This window comes from Myotis myotis, unplaced genomic scaffold (genome assembly GCF_014108235.1).
Source record: "Myotis myotis isolate mMyoMyo1 unplaced genomic scaffold, mMyoMyo1.p scaffold_m19_p_17, whole genome shotgun sequence".
Lineage (NCBI taxonomy): Eukaryota > Metazoa > Chordata > Mammalia > Chiroptera > Vespertilionidae > Myotis > Myotis myotis.
This window is the reverse complement of record NW_023416321.1, coordinates 19,742,499-19,768,735: the sequence shown is the minus strand read 5'-3', so window position 1 is coordinate 19,768,735 and position 26,237 is coordinate 19,742,499. Positions and strand designations below refer to the sequence as shown.

Sequence of the window (26,237 nt, the reverse complement as noted above, 5' to 3'; positions counted from 1 at the left end):
AGAATTTTTTTTGTCTTAATTGGGGAAGCATTCTGGTGTATGGGAAAGAGTGTGGAATTGGAAATCCAGAGGCCTCATTTTGAATGTAATCTCTGGCACTAACTAGTTTTGGGTCTTTTAGGCAAGTTATAGTGTCTCTGAATTTTTATTTCCTTGGTCTGAAAAAATGATTAAGAGAATTAAATGCATATGTATGTGGTTGTATTTATTTATTTATTTTTATTTTTTATTTTTTTTAAATATATTTTATTGATTTTTTACAGAGAAGAAGGGAGAGAGATAGAGAGTTAGAAACATCGATGAGAGAGAAACATCGATCAGCTGCCTCCTGCACATCTCCTACTGGGGATGTGCCCGCAACCCAGGTACATGCCCTTGACCGGAATCGAACCTGGGACCTTTCAGTCTGCAGGCCGATGCTCTATCCACTGAGCCAAACCGGTTTCGGCTATGTGGTTGTATTTAACTCACATAGTAGACTCTCTCAAAATTACTTCCCCCCAAAATGTGTGAACCAGAGGAGTATTAAACTTTGTTTTTCAGTAGATGAGGAAAAATGGTTTTTGTTGATTACTTTTCTAGTTAGAATATCTCTAGACTAGATGGGGTACTCACAGTGTATTCCACTGGTTGGAAATTTCCCTTTTGGTTCTCAGGTTTTATGTAAATGAAATCAAATTAGAATGGTCACTGCCTTCCTTCCTTTGGGTAATGTTGGAGGGAGGTCTTTTTAATTTTTTATTTATTTTTTAAAAAATACTTTTTATTTTATTGATTTTTTACAGAGAGGAAGGGACAGGGATAGAGAGTTAGAAACATCTATCAGCTGCCTCCTGCACACCTCCTACTGGGGATGTGCCTGCAACCAAGGTACATGGCCTTGACCAGAATCGAACCTGGGACCTTTCAGTCTGCAGGCCTACTCTCTATCCACTGAGCCAAACCGGTTAGGGCAAGAGATATCACTCTTAAAGTTTGATGAATTTAACTGAACGCAACACTCCAGATTTATTCTAATTAATTCAGCATGCAGTAGGACTATTGCTTTTATTATCCAGACGCTTCTATTAAAGTAGACTAAAGTTGTATTTACATTTTTTAGCAGTTACATGATACTTTGCTCATGCTAAGCTTGTGTTCATTTTACAAACACAGCTCTTTTCCACACAATATGCTGCCAAACCAAGTCTTGTACTTGTGCAATGGATTCTTGTAAACTTAAATGTAGGAACTTACAACACAGAATACACATAACGATGATATTTTTGTGTGAAAATGTGTATCTAGAGAGTCAGCATTTGAAGAGTCTGTGATGCTTGGCACTCTGGCTCTTAAGCTTAGACTTTGCTTAAAGCTTCCCTCCCACCCCCCTAAAAAATGGCATCTCTTTTCTGGCTGTTGTTCACTGGGCTAATACATCTGTTGCGGTTTTCTACTCATCCGCAGCAAGACCACATTGTTGGAAGCTGTGCTTTGATGCAATGTTTTAGAGAATTTTTACTTCTTTTCTCTGTTCCTGATTGACCTACTTAAACTCACAATCCAGCAAGCACTTGGGCATCCTGCTGCCATCCATTATCCACATATGTTTATCTAGAGCAGCGGTTCTCAACCTGTGGGTCGCGACCCCTTTGGGGGTCGAATGACCCTTTCACAGGGGTCGCCTAAGACCATCGGAAAACACATATATAATTACATATTGTTTTTGTGATTAATCACTATGCTTTCATTATGTTCAATTTATAACCATGAAAATACATCCTGCATATCAGATATTTACATTACGATTCATAACAGTAGCAAAATTACAGTTATGAAGTAGCAACGAAAGTAACTTTATGGTTGGGGGTCACCACAACATGAGGAACTGTATTAAAGGGTCGCGGCATTAGGAAGGTTGAGAACCACTGATCTAGATGTGGAGTTGGGTTACAATAAGCATCATTCCAAATGTGGTAAATTATCTTTTCTTCTTAGCCTGCCTCTTGGCTCGTTTCATGTACGATCAGTTGGAGACCAGCATTTAGGATACTATTCAAGAAGCCAGACATGGTATCTTTGCCAAGATGCAGGTACCACTGAAATACAGCCCAGTGTAGGCTTACTCTTCTGAATTCCTTCTGTCCTCTTTATCTGTGCCCGTCTTTCTTTCTTTCTTTTTTCCTGTGCCCCCCCTTTTTTTTATCCCTGTTGCATGATGCCTTTTATCCTCCTTATATTACCTGACCTTGAGTCTCTTTCCTCCCCATGTTTGCTGTTCCAGGATGTATTCTCCACATTTAGTATAGTACCTAGTACATAATAGGTACTCATTCTGATTATTTAATGAATGAAAGGAATAAACTCCTTCTATTCCTATAATTAATTTTTATTTATTCATTGATATTACATACTTAATATTTGTAACCCTTCAAAAATCATATGTTGAAGCCCTAATCCTTATCATGGCTGTATTAAGGAAATAATTAAGGTTAATGAGGTCAGAAGGGTGAGGCCCTGATCCAACAGGATTAGTGTTCTTATAATTAGAAGAGACACCAGAGAACTCACTCTCTTTCTCTACCACCCTCCCCTATGCACATGCCCTGAGGAAAGGGTCATATGAGGACATAGTGAGAAAGTATATACAAGTCAGGAAGAGGGCTCTCACCAGAAACCAAATTTGCTAGCACCTGGATCATGGATTTCTAGTGTCTAAAACTGTGAGAAAACAAATTTCTGGGTTTCAGCTGCCCAGGCTGTGGTATTTTGTTTTAGCATACTGAGAAGATTGATACCATTGATTATTCTATTTATGTATTGTCTTTTAAGGGAAAGCCAAGTAATATATCTCCTCTTGTTCTTTGAAAAGCATTACATTTAGTAGATGCTTAAAAAATATTGCCGGAGTGATTAAAGTGGAAGTCTTTACACACAATAGTTCTTCCTAAAATACTTTTCCCTTACATTTTATATATTTTTATTGATTTCAAAGAGGAAGGGAGAGGGAGAGAGAGATAGAAACATCAATGATGAGAGAGAATCATCAATCAGCTGCCTCCTGCACGCCCCACACTGGGGTTGGAGCCTGCAACCTGGGCATGTTCCCCGCCAGGAATGGAACCGTGGACCTCCTGGTTCATAGGCCGATGCTTAGCCACTGAGCCACGCTGGCTGGGCTCCCCTTACTTTTTAACTATTTTTAACTATTTTTAACAATTTTTAACTAGCTAAATTCTAATCCTTCAGGCCTCAGCTTTAATATCATATCCTCAGAATATCCCCTATTCTACCTAATCTAAATTATTAGCTCCACCTTACAATTCTCTCTCACCACATCTTTGTTATTTTCCTTTAGGGTATACATGGTAGTTTTAATTATATTTGTTTAATATAAGTTCCACAAAGGCAGGGACTGTGGCTCACCCTGATGTTCTCATCACCTAGCATGGTGCCCTGCACAAATATAAGCAATATTAAAATATTATAAATATATCTGATTATTAAATGACTTTACCACTTAATTTTATCTCTTATGCCTTTATGAATACCCCTTTCTGCATCTAGAAACATTCTGGCCTTGAACATGAGTCCTTAGGGGAATTAAAGTCAAGGTAGCCCTGGCTAGTGTGGCTCAGTGGTTGAGCATCAACTATGAACCAGGAGGTCACGGTTCCATTCCCAGTCAGGGCACATGCCCAAGTTTCAGGCTTGATCCTCAGTGTGGGGTGTGCAGGAGGCAGTCAATCAATGATTCTTTCTCATCATTGATGTTTCTCTCTCTTTTTCTCCCATCCTTTCTGAATTAAACACACACACACACACACACACACACACACACACACACACACAAAAAAAAAAAAAACCAAAAAAAACAGGGGAAAAGATAAACTATAAGCCAATTAGCTTGCTTGGGGTGAAGGCTGTATAAGCTTGGTTGAAATGGTGGTGTTGGGGATAGTTGATAACCTTTGGGTTCCAGGCTGATGACTTTAGATTTTATAAAATAGACCTACAGAGCTGCTGGTGGTGATTGAGCTGCTCATGAGAATGGAATTTGAGAAAGATTATGCTGACAGCTGAGGATTATGTGAATTGGAGGTAACAATAGGGACCTGGAATGCAGCAGAGACTGCTAGGGAGTCTAGGCAGCTATAAATTTCTATTATTCCAGTATCCTCGATGGTTGAATATGGAAAAAAGATCGATAACGGAAATAGTTACTCATTTACAGTCAGAAATATTCTTATCCAATTCCTTCTCCTTAGGGCAGTGGTCGGCAAACTGCGGCTCGAGAGCCACATGCGGCTCTTTGGCCCCTTGAGTGTGGCCACGAAGTTTCAATCGCACTGTACGTGTGTGCTTGCACGTGGTATTTTGTGGAAGAGCCACACTCAAGGGGCCGCAGTTTGCTGACCACTGCCTTAGGGCATTTGAATTCTAACCAGAAGTTCTCTTTGTGAGTCCAAAGCTTAAAACAAAACGAATGAACTGAATGAAACTACTGGCTATTATCTCTTTTTCCTCTGCCTGACTAAATAAAAAATATCTATATTACCTGGAGAGGATGTCCACAATAGAATAGATTCTTTGTTTCTCCATTTTCTAGGTAGACTTTCATTTTTCTCTAAATAAGTTGCAGAGCAATAGATCACAGACTTGATTATATTTCAGTCTTGAGCATACACTATAGTTGACTTGAATTATACTTTGTTATTGTTTCTTTGCTTTGTGTATCACAAATATATGACTTGGGAGACAGTTGATGGACTTGGTTTAAAATATCCTGAGTTTGAAGTGCCTTAGGTGAGAATGTCCAAATGTTGATTGAAAATGTGAGGTTTGAATAATTTAGGAAAGAAGTTGGGACTGGAGATATAGATTTTTCAGGTAGAACTAAGTGCATTCTTTTTGGTTATGTAATATTTTGTAATATTTCTGTGAGATTATTTATCAGAGTATTAAAACTATTTGTATACCTGCATCCTCCACACCAGACAGTGAGCTCCTTGGGGCCAAAGATGGCCTCTTATTCACTTTAGTAAGAATACTTGCATACCATAGGTGCTCACTAAGTGTTAGTTAGTGAATGAATGAGGATAAGCTGAATAAAAGAGAGACGGGCCCGTGGTAAAACTTTGGTGGTATAAGTACAGCAGAGAAGGCCTGGAGAGAAGACCACAATATCTAGCCACAGAGAAGTCACTGGTGGAGCATTAGAAAGGATGTCAGAATTCAAGAAGTAAAAGAAGAAGCTGGTGGAAAGGGAAACCAAGAAAAGAGAATCATCTTTAGCATTAAAAGCATATCCCCAAATGCTAAGAGTTCCTGCAAAGGGTTTCAGTTTCTTTCCCTTATTGAGAGCCATCTGTGCTGAGGGTGTCAGGCCATCTCTTTCATTAATGCCTTCTTGCTTCCATGCCTGGTAGGGGTCCTGCCTCTCTCTGAGGGAACCTCTGTCAGCTCTACCAGCTCTCACTGTTGCTTAGAGTAGTGTCCTGGGTTCTAGTCTCAGTTCTGCCAAGATTCACAGTATGACCTTGGGCAAGTCACCTCCTTCTCCGTGGGCCTCTAAAGCCCCTTGCAGCTGTCAGGATGTCTGGGAGAACACAGTTTGGATGACTGGTGAGGATTCCAACTCACTCTCTGCTACTTTTCAACTATAAATCTCTTTGCCAAACACCAGCTGTCTTGCCCTCTGCTTTAGATCCCCAGGCAGACTGTAACCCACATGTTGTTGCACCCTTCCCAGCCTTCTGCTCCCACGATTCAGTTCACAGCTGGGTCACTAGGTGGCACTGTCCTTACCTCAGCACAGAAATTAGCTTCAACCATTCTGGATAAACATGTCGCGTCCTCCACTGATGCTCAAGCAGCTGTGGAAATAAAGTTTAAGGGGTGATTAAAGGGCAGTGAAAGTCCGTGCTACCACGGTCCTTGAAATTTTGACTTTAGACACCTTTCTACTCCTTTTCTGCCTTTACCTTTGTCGCTGTGGGCCTTATAGGTCAATGAGACTTCAGGTTATTCATTGCTTTCCCCCTCCTTCCTTGGTAGTAAAAGAATCTTAGATACAGAGGATCAGGTTAATCATTCTCCTTGATTTATAACTTTCTTTCATCAGTGGTCCATGCAAGGTCTCTCTTGTTTAATTATTTATTAATCCCTTTTCTCTCATTGCCCCATCCCATTCAAACTACATTCCTGTTGGGCAATAGTCAATTATTTTTAATGTGTATTTTTGTTTGTTTGTTTTTTGTTAATCCTCACCTGAGGATATTTTTTCCATTGATTTTTAGGGAGAGTGGGAGAGAGAGGGAAAGACAGAGAGAAACATCGGTGTGAGAGAAACACATTGATTGGTTGCCTTCTGCATGCCCCTGACCAGAGCCTGGCCAGGGAGGAGCCTGCAACCAAGGTACGTGCCCTTGACTGAAATTGAACCCAGGACCCTTTGGTCTGCAGGCTGACACTCTATCCCCTGAGTCAAATGGTTAGGGCTGTATGTGTTTTTGAATAATGGTTCTAGTATGCTTCTAGTATGCATGCATTTAAATTATTAAAATAACATATTTTATTTAACCCAGAATATCCAAAATGTTACATGTTAAATGTTCAACATGTAATCAGTATAACATTTACTAATGAGATGTATTGCACTCTTTATTTGGTTTTCAAAACCTGTGTTTTATTCTTATAGTGCATCTTAATTTGAATGTTAAATTTTTATCAGAAATACTTGATCTGCATTTAAAGTTTATAAAATTTACAGTTGAAAAAGTTGATTTACATACCTAAATTGTTCCAAGAATACTTTAAATTTTTCCAATAATTGAATCAAGTACCAAAAAGTATTTCCCTTTAGTATTCTCATCCAAATTGACAAAATTGTTTTATCTATTTGAGAATTGACTTGACTTTGAAGCAAAAGCATACAAATTTCACAACTACATTCCAAGCTAACTAAATTCACTCGTTCTTGTGTTAACTCGGTATCACTAACATGAAATTCAGGAGATATTGCTTAAATGGAAAAGCAATTCGAAATTTATTAATATCAACAAAACATTTAAACCTTTCGTGTGGATTTTGCAGCCAGTTTATGTAGTGCTGTTGATTTTAATTAAAATTTCCGCATATTATGTTTAAAAATGTGCATTATGAGAGGTTTCTGTTTTAGCATAAATTCTTGTACCTATCTTGCTAAGACACAATGCTCCAAAAGCATTTTCTTTCATTGGAGCTTCAATTTTAACCTTAGGGGGAGGTGCTTCTAAGATGGTAATTCACCTGCCCTGAGAGTTGAAGGGATGAGGAGGGGAAACAACTGGTAAAGTCTGGTTGCCCCTTCTCTGTTTTTTATCAGTTCTTCACCAGCACGGCTCCTCTGCAGTGCCCTGATGCTGGCCTCACCAGCACCTGGGTCACAGGTTTGAGTCACACCGGTGAAGGGGCATCACTGTTTGTTCTAAGATAGTGGTGGATGAAAACAGATCAGAACATGAGAGCTCCTTTTCTTTTTTGCTAGACATAATTTTTTTTTTCTTTCTTTTTTTTTTTTTTTTAGTTTAGGGGAAAAGAGTGGGCTAGACATAATTTTATTTTCACTCCTTTTCTTTTTTATCATTCCACAGCCATACCTGGCCCCCTCCTGCCCGAAACCACAGCCACCCCTCTACCACACACAACAGTTTGAAATATTGGTATTTTCTCTTTATAATTCTTCCACGGTCGATCTCGGGACAGGGAGCAGCGGTCACATTAGTTCCATCAGGACTGAAGCTTAAGGATTTTGAGCACTTGCTCTGTGCTAGACATTGTTGTAAGCATGTGACCCATGTGACTCAGCCCTATGAGGTTATATTAGCAGTCCCATTGGATAGATGGGAAAACTGAGGCATAAAGAAGTTAACTAGCTTCCCTAGTGAACTAACCTGTTCAGGACTCTTACCCTGGCAGTCTGGCTCCTGGGTGGGCCCTCCTAACCTCTCCCTTGCAGCAGAGGCTGATTTACCCAGCGTCCTCTATGGACAGATTAATGTAGTGTTGGCCACGTCTGCCCCGTGGTGTCTAGCTTATGAGATATTGGCTAGAAGAGAGGAAGGAGGGTGACAAGGACGAGGCCTTAATGGCCAGCCCTGCTGTCAGCAGCATTTGAGCCCAAGCTGGAGACTCTAACGTACGTCTCTCAGGGCAGGACACAGGCTCTGCGCAGTTAGAGGCGAAGGGATGAGGGTGAGTGAATGTGCATAAAAGCCCAGCCCTAATGAGGTCTGATGTCATTTCTCTTCTGGGGGTTTGTCTCTGAATTTGACATGTGACGTAAACTGGTTGGTGTGAAACTCTGCCTGGGTATTCCATGCACTGAGTTTGAAGTCCTCCCAGAGGAAGCATTTGAGTGGGCTGGAGTGACTCTGGCCCAGGAACCACCCGATGCCTCCCTGGCCAGTTGCGAGGCTGCCAGTACGTGCTGCTAGACTGGCCTCTTCACACTTCTGCCGCTTTCCTTCGCTCTTCCTTTGCTCTGGGTTGGCCAACATGTACTGGAGAGTAAGACCCTGTCATAGGCCCCGGGAAGGATTCTCTAGATGGATAAGATTTGAAGGTGAAACTCAGTGACTATGAAGGAGAATGCAGATCATGAGAAAGTGAAACCTCTGACTCCAGTGACCGAGCTCTTAGGAACTGTGGGCGTCTTGAGTTTTAGCAACAACAAGGCTAGTGTCGGGTGTCTTGATTCTTGATGCATGGCTCTTTCTGGGAAACCACAGCTCTCCTCTGGTCCCTTCTGAAGTGCCAGACACTTTTCAGCTGAGCTGGCTTACAGAGAATTAGAAACGGATTTGAGGAGCATCTCCTCCCCCACTGGGGTGCCAGCGGCCTACGGTTTCAGGCAGACAGGCTCCTTATCTGCCTGGCCCCAGGGACCTGCTACATGCTTTCTGAGCCACAAATATTTCACACCATGGGGACCCAGCTGCTGCCCTCCCCCGCACCCCATTCCTTCTCACTTCTTCCTCACTCCTATATCTGTACCTTGTACCCTTATACGCTCGTTAGCCACTGCCGCCTTCCTTGCCTCTCTCGTGTGGGCACCTCTCCTGGACTTTTTTCCTGGGAAATAAGAGAGACCTGAGGACATCTCTAGCTTCATCTGCCTGGGGAAGCAAAAAGAAATGAACAGCAATGAATGTTTCCTTCGAGCCAGAGATGGTTTGTGGTGCCTTACTGACATCCTTTCATGCCGATCGCACAACCACTAGAGAAGGAAATGTTTGCTATGGAAGGTCCTGAAAGGACCAGGCCCAAGGAAATGATGGCAAAACCAGGATTCAGACCTATGCGTATCTGCCTCTAAAGCCCACACCCTCTCCGTGTTCCTGATGGCGCTTGAGCCCCATTCAGCTTTCCCAGCTTCCTAGCCTCATCTCTCTGTTCCCAAGCATATTGGATATTATGCTTCTCCTTAGAAAAGAAAGAAAAAGAAAGAAAGAATAAAGGAAGGAAGGAAGGAAGGAAGGAAGGAAGGAAGGAAGGAAGAAAGGAAGGAAGGAAGGAAGAAAGAAAGAAAGAAAAGGACCACCTCCCAGCTCTGTCTTTTGAAGATCACACTTCTTTCTAGAATGATTAGAATAACTTGTTTTTTAACTGGAAGGGAACATCTGAGAGCATCTCATTCAGCAGTTATTTTAAAACTTTTTAAAAAATATATTTTATTGATTTTTTACAGAGAGGAAGGGAGAGAGATAGAGAGTTAGAAACATTGATGAGAGAGAAACATTGATCAGCTGCCTCCTGCACACCTCCTGCCAGGGATGTGCCCGCAACCAAGGTACATGCCCTTGACTGGAATCAAACCTGTGACCCTTCAGTCCGCAGGCCAACGCTCTATCCACTGAGCCAAACCGGTTACGGCTTATTTTAAAACTTTTAAACCATGGAACCATTTCTTAGAAAAGTATCGCGGGCATATGAAGCACACAGGAGAGGTGCTGCTTAAAGTGGCAGGGGGTAGGGGAGCTCCCAAACCTGGCCTCTCTTTGTCCCTTGCGGTGGCAGCAAGTCAGGGAGCCTTAGGTGTCTGCTGAACCACTTGAAAGCTCCTCATCATCTCTCATTTAAGAGACAAGCCAGCTGAGGCCCAGAGAGGGGAAGTGGCTGGCAAAGTCAGAACTCGGGTCTGGGTCGTCCAGCTTCTGGCCTGCAGCTTTCTACAGAAACGCCAGCTTGTGGCTCTCTGTAAACCCTGCAGGGCACCTGGTCCGGGAAGGGGAAGAGAGTGGGGAGAGGCCCGGCTTCCTCTTTCTTCCTTCCTCATCAACCACCTGAGTTCCCAACCCTCCTGGGGAATAAGGTAGTCACGGAGGGGTCAGACAGGGAAACGGGAAGGGTGCAGGCAGAGGCACCCGGGAGCAGGTGACAAGGACTCAGAAGGAAGAGAGCAGGGGAGGCCGAAGAAGAGAAAAGGTGAGGGGAAAAGAGCGAAGGAGCCTCCACACCAGCCCAGGACCAGGGCTAGCCTACGGTTTGCACCCTGGCCTTGCTCTAGTATCCCCTTGGGCAAGTCCTGGTCCATCCCCACCCTCAGTTCCCTTTGAAGGCTCATCACCCACCAGCAGAGAGAGCAGGTACAGGTTACAGGAGGGGCAGGGTGGTGTCAGAGCGCCACACACAGGGCAGAATTAGATGCTCACCTCTGCCTGTATGTCTTGAGGTCCCTGGGCTTAGATTCCTCATCTATAAAACCTTCGGGTTCTGAAAGATCTGGGACTTGGAGCCTGAGTTTAGGGAGCCTGGGAATGGGCAGATTGCAAGCTTAGGAGCTAGCAGGGACCAGGTGTTCCGTAGTCTAGCAATCTGGTTTTATAGGCGAGGAAACTTGGCCTAGAAAGGCCAAATGACTTTTCTGCCTTTCTCAGCATGATTTCCCTTTATCCTCTGAACTATGGTCTCAGGATCCAGCTCAAAGCAATTCTGTGCAGTGGCTAAGCTTTTGTGTGTGTTGTTTTTCTGAACGTTTATTGACTTTCAACACGTCTCACAAAAACAGCACATGCTCGTTATAAAAATTTTCATGAATACAGGAAGTGAAAGGGTAAAAAACTGCCAATTGCTGTCATCGTCCTGTCCTCACCCTGTAGGTCTCCAGGGGGTGTCTCCTGTTAACACTTTAGTTCGTGTGTATTCATCCTGAATTTTCTAATGAACACACAGACATATGTGTCCCCCATAAATGGGATGGTCGTATCAAGCATTCAAGCATACACGTTAGAATCAGACACTCCTGGGCTCTCATGCATCTCATAGCTCATTAGCTGAGTGACCTTGTTAGTTGTTGCTACTTTTCGTCTCAATCTCCCCCTGTGAAATATGGCGGTAATAATAATATTTACCTTATAGGTTTGTGATGAAGACTTAATGAGACTTAATGTGATGAAGACTTATTGTGGTGCCTGGTACACAGTAAGCACCACACACACACACACACACACACACACACACACACACACACATCCAGGTGGCACAGAATGAGTTAGAGATACAGTACAAATTGAGACCTGAGTTTTCTTTTCTTTTTTTTTTTTTTTTTTGAGACCTGAGTTTTCTGACCCCCAGTCCCATCACCTTTCAGCCACACCTCTCTACCTCTCCTCCTGGTCCCCCGGGCATATGTTAAATGCTCGACACCTGTTGTGTGAATGAATTAAGTTCGGTGGGGACCCGAGGTCTGTGGAGTTCCTAGGGTGCCTGCTCTGGAAGATGGAGCGTTCACCCTGTGGATTGGGGGTGGGGGGTGGGACAGTGTGCATTGGCCGGACCAGCTGCTGCTTCCGGGCTGCAGGCCTGAGAGTTGAGCCTCAGGACAGAGCCGAGGCCCCAGAGTGGCTCTCAGCTTAAAGGATCTTGGCTTCAAAGGAATGTGCAGTGGGCTGCCTCCACTCAGGAGGGGCTAAAAAAAGCCTGACCCTCCCCTGGGCTTTGTGTGAGGGTTATCAACTGCTCAAGTCAGCTCATCTCTCTGGCTGGACGCTGGCATTTTTGAGAGGGCCTGCTTTCCTGGCCCCTCTGGGTTTCCACCAATTGGCAGGAAGGGGTCAGCCTGTCCCAGAGGTAGAGGCTGTGAGGGGTGTGAGGAGTGGGGAGAGGGGGAGGGGGCCGGGAGCACCAAACCTGGTGACAATACACAGTTGTCAGCTGTCCCCTGCTGGTGTTTCTTCCTTTTATAGTCAGTAGCAGCTGCTCTTGCTCTCACCCAGGCCCTCTGTGGGGGCTCCTGCCCAGGATAAAAGGGGAGGGAGGCGGCCCAGTCTCCCGTCTCGTTTCCCAGGTGCCACAGCTCTTGGTTCCTTCCTAGGTGCCACCTCCACTAAAGATCTCGGCAAGGCAACATGCCTCCCAAGAAGCCTGAGCCCAAGAAGGAAGCGGCCAAGGCAGCCCCAGCCCCAGCCCCTGCCCCAGCTCCCGAGCCCCCCAAGGAACCTGCCTTTGACCCCAAGAGTGTAAAGGTGAGTGAGCCTCAGCCGCTGGGATGGGGTGGGGATGGCATTCAGGACCCTATTGGCCTGAAGCTCAGAGACCTACTTCAAGGAGGCTGGACTCGGGTGAGGCTATGGGGTCCATGCCCCAGATCACAGTCCTGGGGGGCAGTGGGGCAGGTGCTGGGGCTGGGGAGAGTGTTTTGGGTTGTAGGTCTTGCCCCTCAAGAAGAACGGGTCTCTGCTCCGTCTGACAAAGCGCTGCTCTGTCACCCTAACTTGCCCAGCAGAGTTAGGAATGGCAGGGAAGTGCAACCATTCAACCTTTTTTAAAAAAATATATTTTATTGATTTTTTTACAGAGAGGAAAGGAGAGGGATAGAGAGTTAGAAACATCGATGAGAGAGAGAGAGGAACATCGATCAGCTGCCTCCTGCACACCTCCTACTGGGGATGTTGCCCGCAACCAAGGTACATGCCCTTGACCGGAATCGAATCCGGGACCTTTCAGTCCGCAGGCCGACGCTCTATCCACTGAGCCAAACTGATTAGGGCCATTCAACCTTTTAAGGCACTCTGGAGGCCACCATAGTGAAGTGAAAGTGACTCACCCTTTCCCCAGAGGTAGTATGTTTTCTACATGGAAAAAGGACACGTAATGTAACTGCCAGCGGAATGTGGAGTCAGCGACGTCCGTAGTGAGGGAGTGTGCTCCCTGTGCCTGGGGAAGGCTTCACTCTGAAAGATGAGGTGAGAGAAACCTGGTTCCCTCGCCTCCCCCCCACCAGGTGGGCAGCTCCTTCTGTGGCCTTGGCCTGGGCCCCTATCTGGCATCGGCAGAGCACTGGCCCACCCCAGCCAAGACCCTCGCTCTCACCTGGTGAGGCTGCTGACCCTGCTTCCTCTCCCACCCCAGCCCCATTCCCTCTCTGCCCTGCCCTGTCTCCCTGACATCGGCAGGTTCCTCTTTCTGGGGCTGGCGTAGGCCCTGCCGCTGACTCAGTCCTTTCAGGGTGCCCCGCTCTCCGGCGCAGCTGCCGAAGGAATGGAACTGGGAGGGGAAAGGCCTAGGAAGGAGCAGGTCAGAGGCCTCTGGAGAGCGAAGCAGTTTTAAGCCTTGGCACCGGAATGTAAGAGGGCAGCTGGCCACTGGTATGAAGAGCTATTAATAACAGGTTGGGCGTGGTGGGCCCCTGGGAATATCAGCCTCAAGTCAGGGCTGGGTGGTGAGGAACCAGAGCAAATTAACAGCCCAGGAGCAGGTTCTGTGACAAGTAGGCAGGAGATGAAAACCCCAGCTCTCATTGGGTGACCCTCCCTTGCCCTCTTAAGGTTCCTCCCGGCCCCCACAGCCCCAGAGACCCTGCAGTTGGGCCAAGGACCCTGGGTTGATCTGTGGTGATGCCGCCAAGGGGCAGGAGTTAAGCAGAACTGGCTTGGCCAAGAGAGGAAGGCAGTTGCCCATCCCTGAGCTCGGTTATGGCACCACTCTGGGGAAACTGAGGCATCGTGTAGGATCTGAAGAACACCCGCAGGTACTCTAGGTCATACATCACTCTATGGGCAGAGCCTGGCAAGAAAAGCTGACTATCTGGCCTGTGGACTGAAGGGCCCTGGGTTTGATTCCAGTCAAGGGCACATGCCTGGATTGTGGGCTCGATCCCCAGTAAGGGGCGTGCAGGAGGCAGCCGATCAATGATTCTCTATCATCATTGATATTTCTATCTCTCTTTCCCTTTCCCTTCCTCTCTGAAATCAATAAAAATATATTAAAAAGGAAAAAAAAAAAGCTGACTATCTCCCCAGCAGGACACCTTTATTTCTGATTTGTTCTCCTAATGTGCCACGCCTGTGGGACACCACTGGCAGGCCTGGTCCTAGTGTCTGGGCACTCTTCCCTGCCCTACGTTCCACTTTCTCTAAAAATCAATGGGAAAAATATCCTCTGGTGAGGATTAACAAAAAAAAAAAAAAAAAAAAAAAAAAAGAAAGAAAGAAAAGAAAAAAGGAAAGGGAGGCCAAGGGTGAGGAGTGAAGGTGCCCAAAGGGAGAGGAGGTGTGGCTGTGGGAGGATTGTGGAGCAGGGAGAGTCTGAAGGGATGAACGTGAGGTCAGTTTATGGCCAATAGGACAAGGAATTCACATTTGACACAAAGAAATTACAGTAGGGAGTGGGTGTAGGTTCTAGAGTTATCCAGGGCATTTCACTGGGAATCATCACTTAACAAGTGGTGCTGAGAGAGACTTGGAGGCTGCATTATTTCACAGCCTGTCAGTCGTGTCCCATGCATCAGGGGCTGGTGTGCTACCTTTAGCCCGCAGCCTCCTCCCTCCTGATCAGGGCCTGTTGGAGGTGACCTGACTGCGGTGGAAGCCACTTCTGCTTCCCTTTGGAAACCTTTGGCGCTCTCACGCCTCTGTTTCTCTCCCCACAGATAGACTTCACTGCTGACCAGATAGAAGGTGAGTACTAACAGCTCCCGTCCGCCCCCACCTCCACCCACACATACCCTCTCTGTTGCACTTCCTAGAGGAGGAGGAGGAGGAGGAAGAGGAGGAGGAGGAGGAGAAGGAGGAGGAGGAGGAGGAAGAGGAGGAATTGTTGTCATCACCATAATAGTAATCACCACCCTATCTAATAAAAGAGTAATATGCAAATTGACTGCCACTCCAACACAAGATGGCTGCCCCATGTGGACACAAGATGGCCACCACAAGATGGCCTGCAGGAGAGGGCAGTTGGGGGGGACCAGGCCTGGAAGGGAGGGCAGTTGGGGGCAACCAGGCCTGCAGGGGAGGGCGGTTGGGGGGGAACCAGGTGGACAGGGGAGGGCAATTGGGGGCAATCGAGCTGGCAGGGGAGCAGTTAGGTGTCGATCAGGCTGGCAGGGGAGCGGTTAGGGGGTGATCAGGCAGGCAGGCAGGTGAGTGGTTGGGAGCCAGCAGTCCTGAATTGTGAGAGGGATGTCTGACTGCCTGTTTAGGCCCGTTTAGGCCTGTTTGGGCCCACACCGGGATCGGGCCTAAACGGGCAGTCAGACATCCCTCAAGGGGTCCCAGATTGGAGAGGGTGCAGGCTGGGCTGAGGGGCATACCCTCCCCCACCCCGTGCACAAATTTTGTGCACCAGGCCTCTAGTCATTATCATAATAGCAAACATATTTGGTGTTGATTTGCCATTTGCTCACTTTTGCCTACGACATGTTATTACTTGAGCCTGCATTAACTCATTTAATTCTCACAACAACCCTGAGAGATGGGGACTATTACCACCCCATTTTACAGGTGACAAAGCTGAGGCTTAGAGAAGTTGGGTGGCTTGCCCAGTCTCACACAGGCAGTCGGTAGTGGAGTCAAGATCCAAATTCAGGCAATCTGATTCCAGATCTACTAGTAGTTCTTAACTGCTCTGCCAGACCACCTGGAACATAATGAATGCGTAGCAAAAATGCCTTTTTCCTCCTCTACGCCCCAAATCTACTCTCTAACGTATTTAAAAGCCCTCATTCCTGTTCCTGTTATTGGAAAGCCCTCCTTTGCGTTACCAGCTTCCTCTTCCTTCCTCCTGAAATCTGCCAAGATGCTCACCCACTAATGGTGGCAGGGCCAACAGTGATTGGGGTTGCCCTAGTCCACCTGTGATCTCCGTTAGCAATGCTTCTCCATCTTTGATGAAGACAATTTATTTTTCTCAATCTTATGTAAAGTGTTACTTAATGTAGCTTCAAGACAAGCTTCCAGATCTCCACCCACCCTCCAACTTGATGGTTGCCCCTCCGCCCATCTCCTGGTGTTTTGACTTCCTTCTCTGGTCCCTCTCCAGATTTTCATGTCCTTCTAGAAAGGGGTTACCATCATTACTCATTGCTCTAACAAGCTACAGACGATTGAGAAAAGGTTTCTTCCGAGCCCATTAGCATCACCTCTCAGACACCTCAAGGTCACCCTGGTTTTGTTTTTCTCTGGTATCAATGCTAAACTTCAGTGTTTGGTTTTCCTGTGTGTGTAATTCCTTTTGAACAGGTAGTATCACGTTGCAGAGTGCCTCCACACACTGCCATCTCATTTGACACTCTCAGTAACTGGGAGTGCCTGGTGGGTGGAGCATTAGCAGTCGCTGCAAGTCTCTTCCTTCTCCTTCCTCCTCACCATTTCCTTGGTTTCCTTGATAGCTGGCCAGAAGTCACATCTGCATTGGTCCAAAATGAGGGCAATAATACCGACAGCATAAGGTTTTTGTAAAGATTAATGAGATAATCCATGAAAAATTATCAGCTCTGGGCCTGGCCCACAGTAAGTACTCAAGTCGTAGGTTGTTCTTATTCCTTTCCTCCTCATGTTCCATCTTCCTACGAGGTATCATTATAGTCTTCTTTTATGAGGAGATTCCTTCTTTTATTAGATTCGACCTGACTCGTTTGAGTGAACCAGGAGGAGATCAAAAAGTCAGAGTTCAGAGTCAACTAACAAATATGTATTTATTGAGCACTGACTTTGTGCTGAAAGGCAAGCTAATTGCTTCAAAAGTTAAAAAAAACAAATTAAACCCTCCAACACAGATGTGAGATTGGTGTTATTTCCTTATTACAGAGGTGGAAACCTAGGTGTATTGAGGTTAAGTGACTTGGTCACATAGTTAAATGGTAAAATTAGGATTAAAGTCAGTAAAATAATACTAATACCATTGTTGGAGGATTTGATATGTGCCATTCATTGTGTTAAGGGTTTTTACATACATTATTGTATTTAATTTGGATGTAATGAAAAAACCCTGTGAGACAGGTGCCATTTATAGAAGAGATTTTATAGAGGTTAAATATTTACTTTCCCAAAGTCACACAGCTAGTAAGCAATGAAAATGGAATTTGAACTCAATTATTCAATAATGTGACAGACATGTGGTTTTCTATCTTTTAAATTCATCCAAAGCCTAACAAAGAGGTACAAGTAAACGTTTTGGGGAGCCAGCTTTGACACGTGGAATGATTTGTAAGTAACCCATATGCAGCCTCTAAGTAAATAATTGTTTCTAACGTACTTGGAGAGGATTAAACACAGCTTTTCTCCTGAGAAGTTTACACATTCTTCTTTGGCTTATATTGTTAATCTGCTTAGTAAACGATTTTTTTGTGGATGGTATAAGGTAACTTCAATGCCATTCCCAGTCCAAATTATCCCCAGTAATGAACTGCTTGAATCCAAATTAGTGAGGAATTAAGGTTCTTTGCAAGGGCCCAGGAGTGTCTTCATTCAGCCTGGCCCCGTGGACACCTGCCCTGATCCCTTCCGGGAGTGTAGTCCTTGTAGATCTAAGCTGGCTTGAGAACCAGGAAATCCCCGTCGTCCTCAGCCACCCACTCAGGTGAACGCTGTATCCCCACTTAGAGCCAAAAAAGGAGGACACGCAGAGGTTAGTGGTTTGCCTGAGGCCATGTGCTGGTCAGGGGCAGAGTCGGAAGGTCTGTTTCCACCGTGTCGTCTTCTCTGGCCTGGGAGCCCTCTTTGAGCCCGGAACAGGAAGTACTGATACTAATTAGCTGACTTTCGAACAGGTATGATCACTTCGCAGAGTGCCTCCACATGCTGCCATCTCCTCTGACACTCCCAGTAACTGGGCGTGCCCGGTGGGTGGCGCTGTTGCTCCCCGTGGTGCCAGGAAAACAGACCCGCCAGGCTTATCCTGCCGAGGTCTGCAAAGCCAGGAATTCTTACCCCTGAACCAGTGCTGCTTTCACTTCCCTGACATGTTCAACAGTCAGGATCCTCACCTGCACCTGGGGAGGATGGGTAGCTGGGAGGGCTGGAAGCAGGGCAGACATTCATTATGTGACAACCGACTGATAGCAGAGATCCCAGACCCAGCGTTGGAACAGGTCACCGAGGCCCTAGGCTGCCCCTTTAGTTGTCAGAAAACAGGGTGGGTGTGTGCTCCAGGGAGGACCCGGGAGGGAAATATTGAAACATTTTATAAGCCACATTGGGCTGCCCTTCAGCCCGGGTGGAGGCTGATCAGCCCCCAGCCCCTGCCTTCCCCTGGCCCAGGGGGCTGAGCTGGGTCGTCTCTCCGCAGAGTTCAAAGAGGCCTTTTCGCTGTTCGACCGGACCCCGACTGGGGAGATGAAGATCGCCTACGCGCAGTGTGGGGACGTGCTGCGGGCGCTGGGCCAGAACCCCACCAACGCGGAGGTGCTGCGCGTCCTGGGCAAGCCCAAGCCCGAAGGTCAGCCGCTGGGCCTTTCGCCCAGATCTGCCTCCTGTGGGCCCCTCCCTCCCTTCTCCCCTGTATCCCTTCTCCACCAGCCTCCCTCCGCACTTAGCTGACCCTTGCAGAATGTGGCCTGGCCTTGCTCCTGGAGGGCAAAGCGACATCCTATCCTCCTCTGACACTCAAGGGTGCCAGGGACACTGGGAAGGGGGGCTCGGTGGGAATCTGATAACTAACCACCCGCCCCCACTCCCCACCCGGGAGCCCTTCGTCTAGGCGTCACAGCACTGAGATATCCTGTGACCCTTGTGAGTTTTATCACAAATAATTTGTGTCTGATAATGGTCAGAGCACTGAGGGTGGCAAATTACTCATTTAATAGAAATTAGAGCGGATTCAAGATTAGCTCTAGAGTGATGCCTCTTTCACTCATTTGCATTCGGCCAATGGGAGTTTAGAAAGTGGTGCAAGGGAGTGTGTCTCATTGGTGAGTGTCATCTGTCATGTGAGGCAGTAAAGTCAGCAGCTGCTCCTGCCCCAGTCCTTTCGCACAGGTCCTGCTCCTCAGAGGTGCTGGCACTAGGTGGGGCCAGGCAGACATGCAGACATGGCAGGAGCACCCCACCCAGGGTGCGCCATCTCTGGAGGTCCCCTCCCCCTTCCTTTGTTCTGACCCCTCCCCTCCTCCTTTTGCTGGTGAAGACACCAGTGCAGGGTGAAGGATGTGGGTAGGAAAGGGCCAGAGGACTGATAGATCCTCCCTTCCCCCAACTGGTGGGCGGGGTATGACGTAACCTGCAGCCCAGAAATACCTGAGTGACTAACCAGATACCTTATATGGACTATACATTGGACCACCAATCCACACCTGCCAAATACCCTAAGCCCTTGTCCTATATGGACAATGCAGTAAACCACCAATCAGTGTCCGCCGAGTACACTAAGCCCCCCACCCCTTCCCATTCCGCCCCTCAAAACACCCCTGCACGTGTTGCTGTCTTGTGAGGCAGCCCGGCAGGTGCTTTTCCTCTAATAAAGCCTGTAGTCCTGGTTTTAGGCCTCCGTCTGATCGTTCAAGGACCAGAAGCTTGTTCAGGTTGGCAGGGCTTCTCAGGGGTCAAAAGATATCTGGGCACTTCCATTTGGAGGGGTTTCTAGGTTGTTATAAAAGAAAGAGTCCAGCCAGTGTGGTTCAGTGGTTAAACACCCACCTGTGGACCAGGAGGTCAGGGGATTCCCCATCAGGGCAGATGCCTGGGGTTGCTGGCTCCATCGCCATTGTGGGGAGTGGGTCCAGGAGGCAGCTGATTGATGAGTCTCTCTCATTATTGATGTGTGTTTTCTCTCTCTCCCTCTCCCTCTTTAAAATCAATAAAAAATATTTTTAAAAAATGGTTTACATCTATTAAATCAGTGGTTCTCAACCTTGGCTGCACATTAGAATCACCTGGGAATCTTTTAAAAATCCTGATTTCTGGGCCTCATCCTCCGGAAATTCTGTTTCTTTGTTATGGGTTGGGGCCACAACATTAGTAACAAAGAAACAGAATTTCCGGAGGATGAGGCCCAGAAATCAGGATTTTAAAAAGATTCCCAGGTGATTCTAATGTGCAGCCAAGGCTGAGAACCACTGTATTAAATTGAAGCTTTTTAACACACTACAATGGGGGAGAAGTATACTAGTCACAAGAGAATTGTAAATTTATAAAAATTATTGCTTCAGATAGCTCTAGTCAATGTGGTCCAGTAATGAACCCCAAATGCTGAGTTATAAAAAATAAAGATTTTTTTTTTTTTTGCAATCCTAGCAGTTTGCCTCTGTGACTGTATGTCTGTCACATGTCCGAAGTCTCAGTTGGGCCCCTCAGATTCTGTTGTTGCCCCCTCAGCTCCCCACCTGGCTGGCCACCTGGAGCTCAGAGGTCTGGTGGTTCCTTTTCGCTTCTGCCCTTTCACTGAGAAGAATGCCGCAGAGCCAGCCTCCTGCTTTGCTCCTGTGAGCTCTGGGCCCTCCAGGATCACTGGCTGGGTGTCCCACCCAGAAGTGGCTGCAGCCAAGCCCTGAGTGCTGCCAGGGATGGGTCCTACTTGGCAGAGCTGGGAGGAGGCCCCTCTGCTCCCCTTGCGATTCTGCTCACGTCACTTCTCTTTCCTTCCCCTGCCACCTGCAGAGATGAATGCCAAGATGCTGGACTTTGAGACGTTCCTGCCCATCCTGCAGCACATCTCCCGCAACAAGGAGCAGGGCACCTACGAGGACTTCGTAGAGGGGCTGCGCGTGTTCGACAAGGAGAGCAACGGCACGGTCATGGGCGCTGAGCTTCGCCATGTCCTTGCCACCCTGGGTATGCCAGCCGGGCAGAAGCAGAGTGGAGGGGTGGGAGGTGCCCGGGGGGCAGGTTTGGGGAGTCCCTGCGTCCTGAGGATCACATCCTGGTCCAGCCCTGGCTCCCTGCCCCAGCTGGGTTTGGAAGAAGAGGGGAGCAGGTTGGCAGAGCAGGGGTGATCGCTGAGGCCTGAGAGGTGGGACCCAGGGTTCCTGTCCTTACCTTTGCCTTGGTCACTAGGGCCCTGGTCTGTTCACCCAGTGAGAGCTGCAAGGCAGAGGGAGAGGCCTGGGGGTCTAGGAAGGGCTGTAAGACCCTTGGCTCCACTCTGCAGTGCCTTTGGGGGAGGTATGGTCTGACCACTTCCCAGGTCAGGAAGTCCTTCAGACTTGAGGGGGTGTTTGGGTTTTTCCTGTCCCTCCTTTGCTATCTGCAACTAAGAGCCTCCTGCCTCCCACCCCAGGAGAGAAGATGACTGAGGCGGAAGTGGAGCAGCTGTTAGCTGGGCAGGAGGATGCCAATGGCTGCATCAATTACGAAGGTATCAGGTCATGCCTTGCTTCCCCGCGTACCCAGGCAAGGAAGGGCAAGCACAGTGTGGGCCGGGCGGACTGCAGAGTAGAACAGATCCAGGAACTAGTGGACATGGCCACCAGTTTGGCTTTGGTGCTGTTCCTTTCCATCCTGGTATAATGGAAGAAGCATGGAATTTGAAGATAGATCTGTGACACATGAGCTATATCACCTTGATTAAGTCACTTACCTTCTCTGAGCCTCAGTTTTCTCATCTGAGAAATGGGGTAATGCAGGTACCTTTCTCAAGGTTGTGGGGACTAGTAAAGGTAATATATTTCATTTATGTCGAGTATCAGCACAGAGTGGACAGAGAGCACAACTGAGGTCTCTTTCCCTCTTCCAGCTCCTCCCACCAATCCTCAAATAAGAGAAAGAACCACAGTCTGGAGAAGGGGTAGTGGGAAGGTTTGAAGTCAGGCAATATAGGGAGGAGGGAAGAGGTTTAAGGGGCCAAGGGGGCAATAAAGAGCTGAGAAGGGCCAAGTTCAAGGGCTGATTTTTTTAAAAAAAAAATATTTTATTGATTTTTTGCAGAGAGGAAGGGAAAGGGATAGAGAGTTAGAAACATCGACGAGAGAGAAACATTGATCAGCTGCCTCCTGCACACCTCCCACTGGGGATATGCCCGCAACCAAGGTACATGTCCTTGACCGGAATCGAACCTGGGACCTTTCAGTCCACAGGCCGACGCTCTATCCATTGAGCCAAACCGGCCAGGGCAAGGGCTGATTTTTAAAATATATATATTTTTATTGATTTCAGAGAGGAAGGGAGAGGGAGATAGAAACATCAATGATGAGAGAGAATCTATTGGCTGCCTCCTGCACGACCCCCACCGGGGACTGAGCCCACAGCCCAGACATGTGCCCTTGACTGGGATCAAACCCGGGACCCTTCAGTCCCCAGGCTGACATTCTATCCACTGAGCCAAACCAGCCAGGGCCAATGGCTGATTTTTGTCTTCTTTCCCAGCCTTTGTCAAGCACATCATGTCGGGGTGAAGCAGGCCCCTCCAGGGTGAGTACAACCTCTCAAACCTGGTCCTTTCTGGGGCCGCAGAGGGGCTTTGGAACAACATCACATGCCCAGGCTCTTCTGGCCCAGACCTAACCCCGGAGAGGAAACCACAGGGGCTGATGACTGGAGCGCAGTCCAGCCCCTTCCATCATCTCCTCTCCAACCCCTTTGCTCCTGTCTCCTCTCCTCATTCCCTTCCTGCCCAGCTTCCTGTCCTCCCTGGCCTTTGCACCCTACCTTGACTCTCATCAGCCACATCCTCCTGCCTCTCCTAGGGTCTCTCAAGGCCAGACACCATTTTCTCCCCCAGGCCTGGGGCCACTTGTACAGGTTCCGGTGGATGAGAAAGTCAGGTCCCAGGTGGAAGGAGGGTCCCTGGCCTGTGCTCTTGACCCTGTTCCTCACTCTCTTCTCTGTGCTCCCCTGGGCTTGGTGCCATCCTGATAGGGAGGTGGGGTCTGTTATGGGAGGGGCGGGTAGGGACTGGGTATGGAGGGAGAGATGCCCTTTCCATCTAGCACTTTCTTCCAGGTGCCTGGCCCTTGGACCTAGCCCTCCCAGGGTGAGTTAGTGAGAGGCCCTGAGTGACGGAGCTGGGAGCGGGAGTCCTGGACTCATCACTGCACCACAGCCCGAGTGCCTCATGGGCCCATAGCCCTCCCTGCAAATAAACAGCCCCAGCAAGGCTGGGCCGCGTTCCCTGATCCCCACCAGTCTCTGAGTTGTTTCTTAAACACTAATTAATTTAGGGGTGTGTGTGTGTGTGTGTGTGTGTGTGTGTGTGTGTGTGTGAAAGAGAGAGAGAGAGAAAGAGAGAGAGAGAGAGAGAGAGGTCACTTGAGGCCTCATGTGTATTCCTCAGAGAAATGAGTAGTATCTGGGAGTCAGGAGACAAGGGCTCCCCATGGATCTAGACCAGGGGTGGGCAAACTTTTTGACTCGCGGGCCACAATGGGTTCTTAAACTGGACCGGAGGGCCGGGACAAAAGCATGGATGGAGTGTTTGTGTGAACTAATATAAATTCAAAGTAAACATCATTACATAAAAGGGTACGGTCTTTTTTTTTTTTTTTTAGTTTTATTCATTTCAAAGGGGCCGGATCTGGCCCGCGGGCCGTAGTTTGCCCACGGCTGATCTAGATAGAAGCATGAGGGTCAGACCACGAGCAGAGAACTCTGGAGGGTCTGTGGTTTGAGGAGTGGTAATAGGAGGAGTTCCGTTCCTTCCAAGGCTCACTGTCCAGCTTATCCACCTCCAGCTGGCAAGGAAGGAGAGGGGCATCAGGAGCTCTGGGGACACCAGGGACTCCTCAGATATATGGTCCTTGCTGCTTAAAAAAATTGTGGTTAAATACACATAATATAAAATTTTCCATCTTAACCATTTTTAAGTGTACAATTCTGTGGTGCTAGGTATATTCACACTGTTGTACAACCAACCTCCAGAACTTTTCATCTTGCAAATCTTAACCTTTATACTCCTTAAACAACAACTACTCCCTCCCCCCAAAGTCTCTGGCAACCACCATTCTACTTCCTGTCCCTATGAATTTGACTGCTCTAGACACCTCATCTAAACGGGGTTGGACAGTATTTGTCTTTGTGTAACTGGCTTATTTCACTTCACTTAACGTCCTCAAGGTTCATCTATGTTTTAGCATATTCAGAATTTTCTTCTTTTTAAGGCTGAATAAGTATTTCATTGTATGTGTTACCACATTTTGTTTATGGTCCTTGTTTCTTGATGTGGCTCTTTAGGTACAAAGCTTTGGGCCTTGCATGTTTTGGCCATCTCCCTGACTCCCTGTTCAAACCCTGGGCTCCATACCCTGGGCTCCAGCTTAGGGCCCTGGAAAGGGTCGGGTCAGAGGGAGCACAGACCTCAGGCTGGGAGGGCAAGGGAGCATGGAGAGGCAAGCTGGAGGAGGTCATCAAGAGAATGTGAGTGCCAGCTGACCCTAGAGGTGGACCAGGGCATTGGAAGCTCCTCACCCCCTCCCTTGTCCTTGGCGGGTACCCTCTGTCCACTGTTCCAATACTAGGAGCTGTTTCAAGGACACAGCCTTGAACGAGCACTGTGTTGTTGAGACCATCTGGACTGTGTATGTGACTGAGCCCCATTAAAGTCTCTACCTAAACTTGGAAGATTCTGATGCCGAGATCTACTTATCTTTCTGCTGCCCCAAACAAGCCTCATACATAAGTTCCCGTTCTTATTAAACCTGCTACTTACTGATCTGGAGGGTCTGCCTCTTTCTCCTTGCCCTCCGTGTACAGAGTTCACTTTGCAAACCAACAGCATAATATTAATATTCAGAAAATGCCAATTTCATAAAATATCTTCCCTAATTAGGATTTACAAAACCTCCCTAAGGCCTACTGGTCATTCTCAAACCTTCCTGTCAGTGTCTAAGGCCTTCCTTTATTTGCCCCAGTCTCCTAGGAACAGCACTTGCAGCAGCCAGCTGACCTCTTTCCCCTCTGTTAGCTCCCTGCTCTGCCCCCTCTCCTCCTCTTCCTCCTCCTCCTCTTCTTCCTCTTCTTTCTCCTCCCTTCTTACTTGATCCATGTTATTCCTACCTCCTGATGTGCACTCCTCTTTCTGCCCGAAGTATTCCTCCTACCCTTTGGGATTTTCCCACTGCCAGAGGTCTCTGCTACTTAGCAATGGCCATAATTTAGTCTCCTTGATGCAATCACCAAATTTGAACTGAAGATATCAGAGCTAGAGGAGAGCCTGAGACTTCTAGTAAAGTGCAATCACCTGAGAGCGGAGCAGCATTTAGCATAGTGCCATCATGTATTTGTCCTCCTCTAGGTTAAAAGCTTTTTGGTTACTAGGGCTTTTAAGGTAGAATGTGTGTTTGTGAAGATGGCTAATGATGCAATATCTGCCTCCTACCACTAGATGGCACACTTGCAGCAGCATGCTTTCAATAAGACGCCCAGGCGTGTGATTCCATGAGCTCCGTTTCTTCTTAGCAATGTAGTGTCACATGTTACAGTTTGGAAATTAATCTCATTGACAGAAAAGACAGAACTGAGGTCAAAATAGAGGTTGGGATGTGCTGCTGATGTCACACTGCCAGCCCTTCCTGTTCTTGGTGCTATGAACAGCCTCTTTTTGTTCATTTTAACATGAAGCAAAAAATTCCACCTCGTTCGGACTTATGCCTTCTGGGCCTGCTCTCACAGTCCCGTGCCGCAACTTTTATTAGTAATTTGCTGTTGGCTACCCCTCCTTCCATCGTGGTGGATAAGAACCCTGCAGAACTGTCTTTCCTCAGCTCCATCTTTCAGCCCCTTCCCCACCTGTTTCCTTTTTTAGTTGTTTCCAGTTCTGCTGTGAGTACCAGCCATTCCTCTGGTGATAGGACCAGAGATTCTTTACCAGGAAGACCCTTGTGGGGACATTCATGCTCTTTTTTCAAGGAGAGAATTTTCATATTGTTTTCAAAGGGGTCAGAGACTCGACAAAGGGTAAGAACTGCTGTTTCAGAGCCTTTGTGGGATCCTGTTTATCTTTCCCCTGAGTGTTTTGACGTTGCATCTGCTGTGGCCAGCCTTCCTTCCGGGCAGCCATGTGCTCTCAGATAGTTCGTCTCCTTCTCCCAGCACTCTCTTCATTTCCACCTCTCCCCCAGCCATTCCTTGGGT

General features: G+C 47.4%; 1 protein-coding gene across 1 annotated transcript; it reads left to right on the top strand.

Annotated features, from left to right (window-relative positions):
* The first annotated feature begins 12,288 nt into the window (after positions 1-12,288).
* Positions 12,289-23,286, top strand: MYL4 (myosin light chain 4). The gene is made up of 7 exons (XM_036342060.1): positions 12,289-12,485; positions 14,891-14,918; positions 18,526-18,675; positions 20,832-21,005; positions 21,451-21,528; positions 22,536-22,580; positions 23,112-23,286. Exons 1-6 carry the CDS (start codon positions 12,369-12,371, stop codon positions 22,562-22,564), a joined length of 576 nt encoding a protein of 191 aa, XP_036197953.1. The 5' UTR covers positions 12,289-12,368; the 3' UTR covers positions 22,565-22,580; positions 23,112-23,286.
* The last annotated feature ends 2,951 nt before the right edge of the window (positions 23,287-26,237 follow it).

Coding starts and splice junctions, on each gene's coding strand:
- MYL4 (XM_036342060.1), top strand. CDS start 12,369: ATGCCTCCCAAGAAGCCTGAGCCCAAGAAGGAAGCGGCCAAGGCAGCC. Junction 18,676..20,831: donor GGGCAAGCCCAAGCCCGAAG/GTCAGCCGCTGG, acceptor TGCCACCTGCAG/AGATGAATGCCAAGATGCTG. Junction 21,006..21,450: donor CCATGTCCTTGCCACCCTGG/GTATGCCAGCCG, acceptor CTCCCACCCCAG/GAGAGAAGATGACTGAGGCG.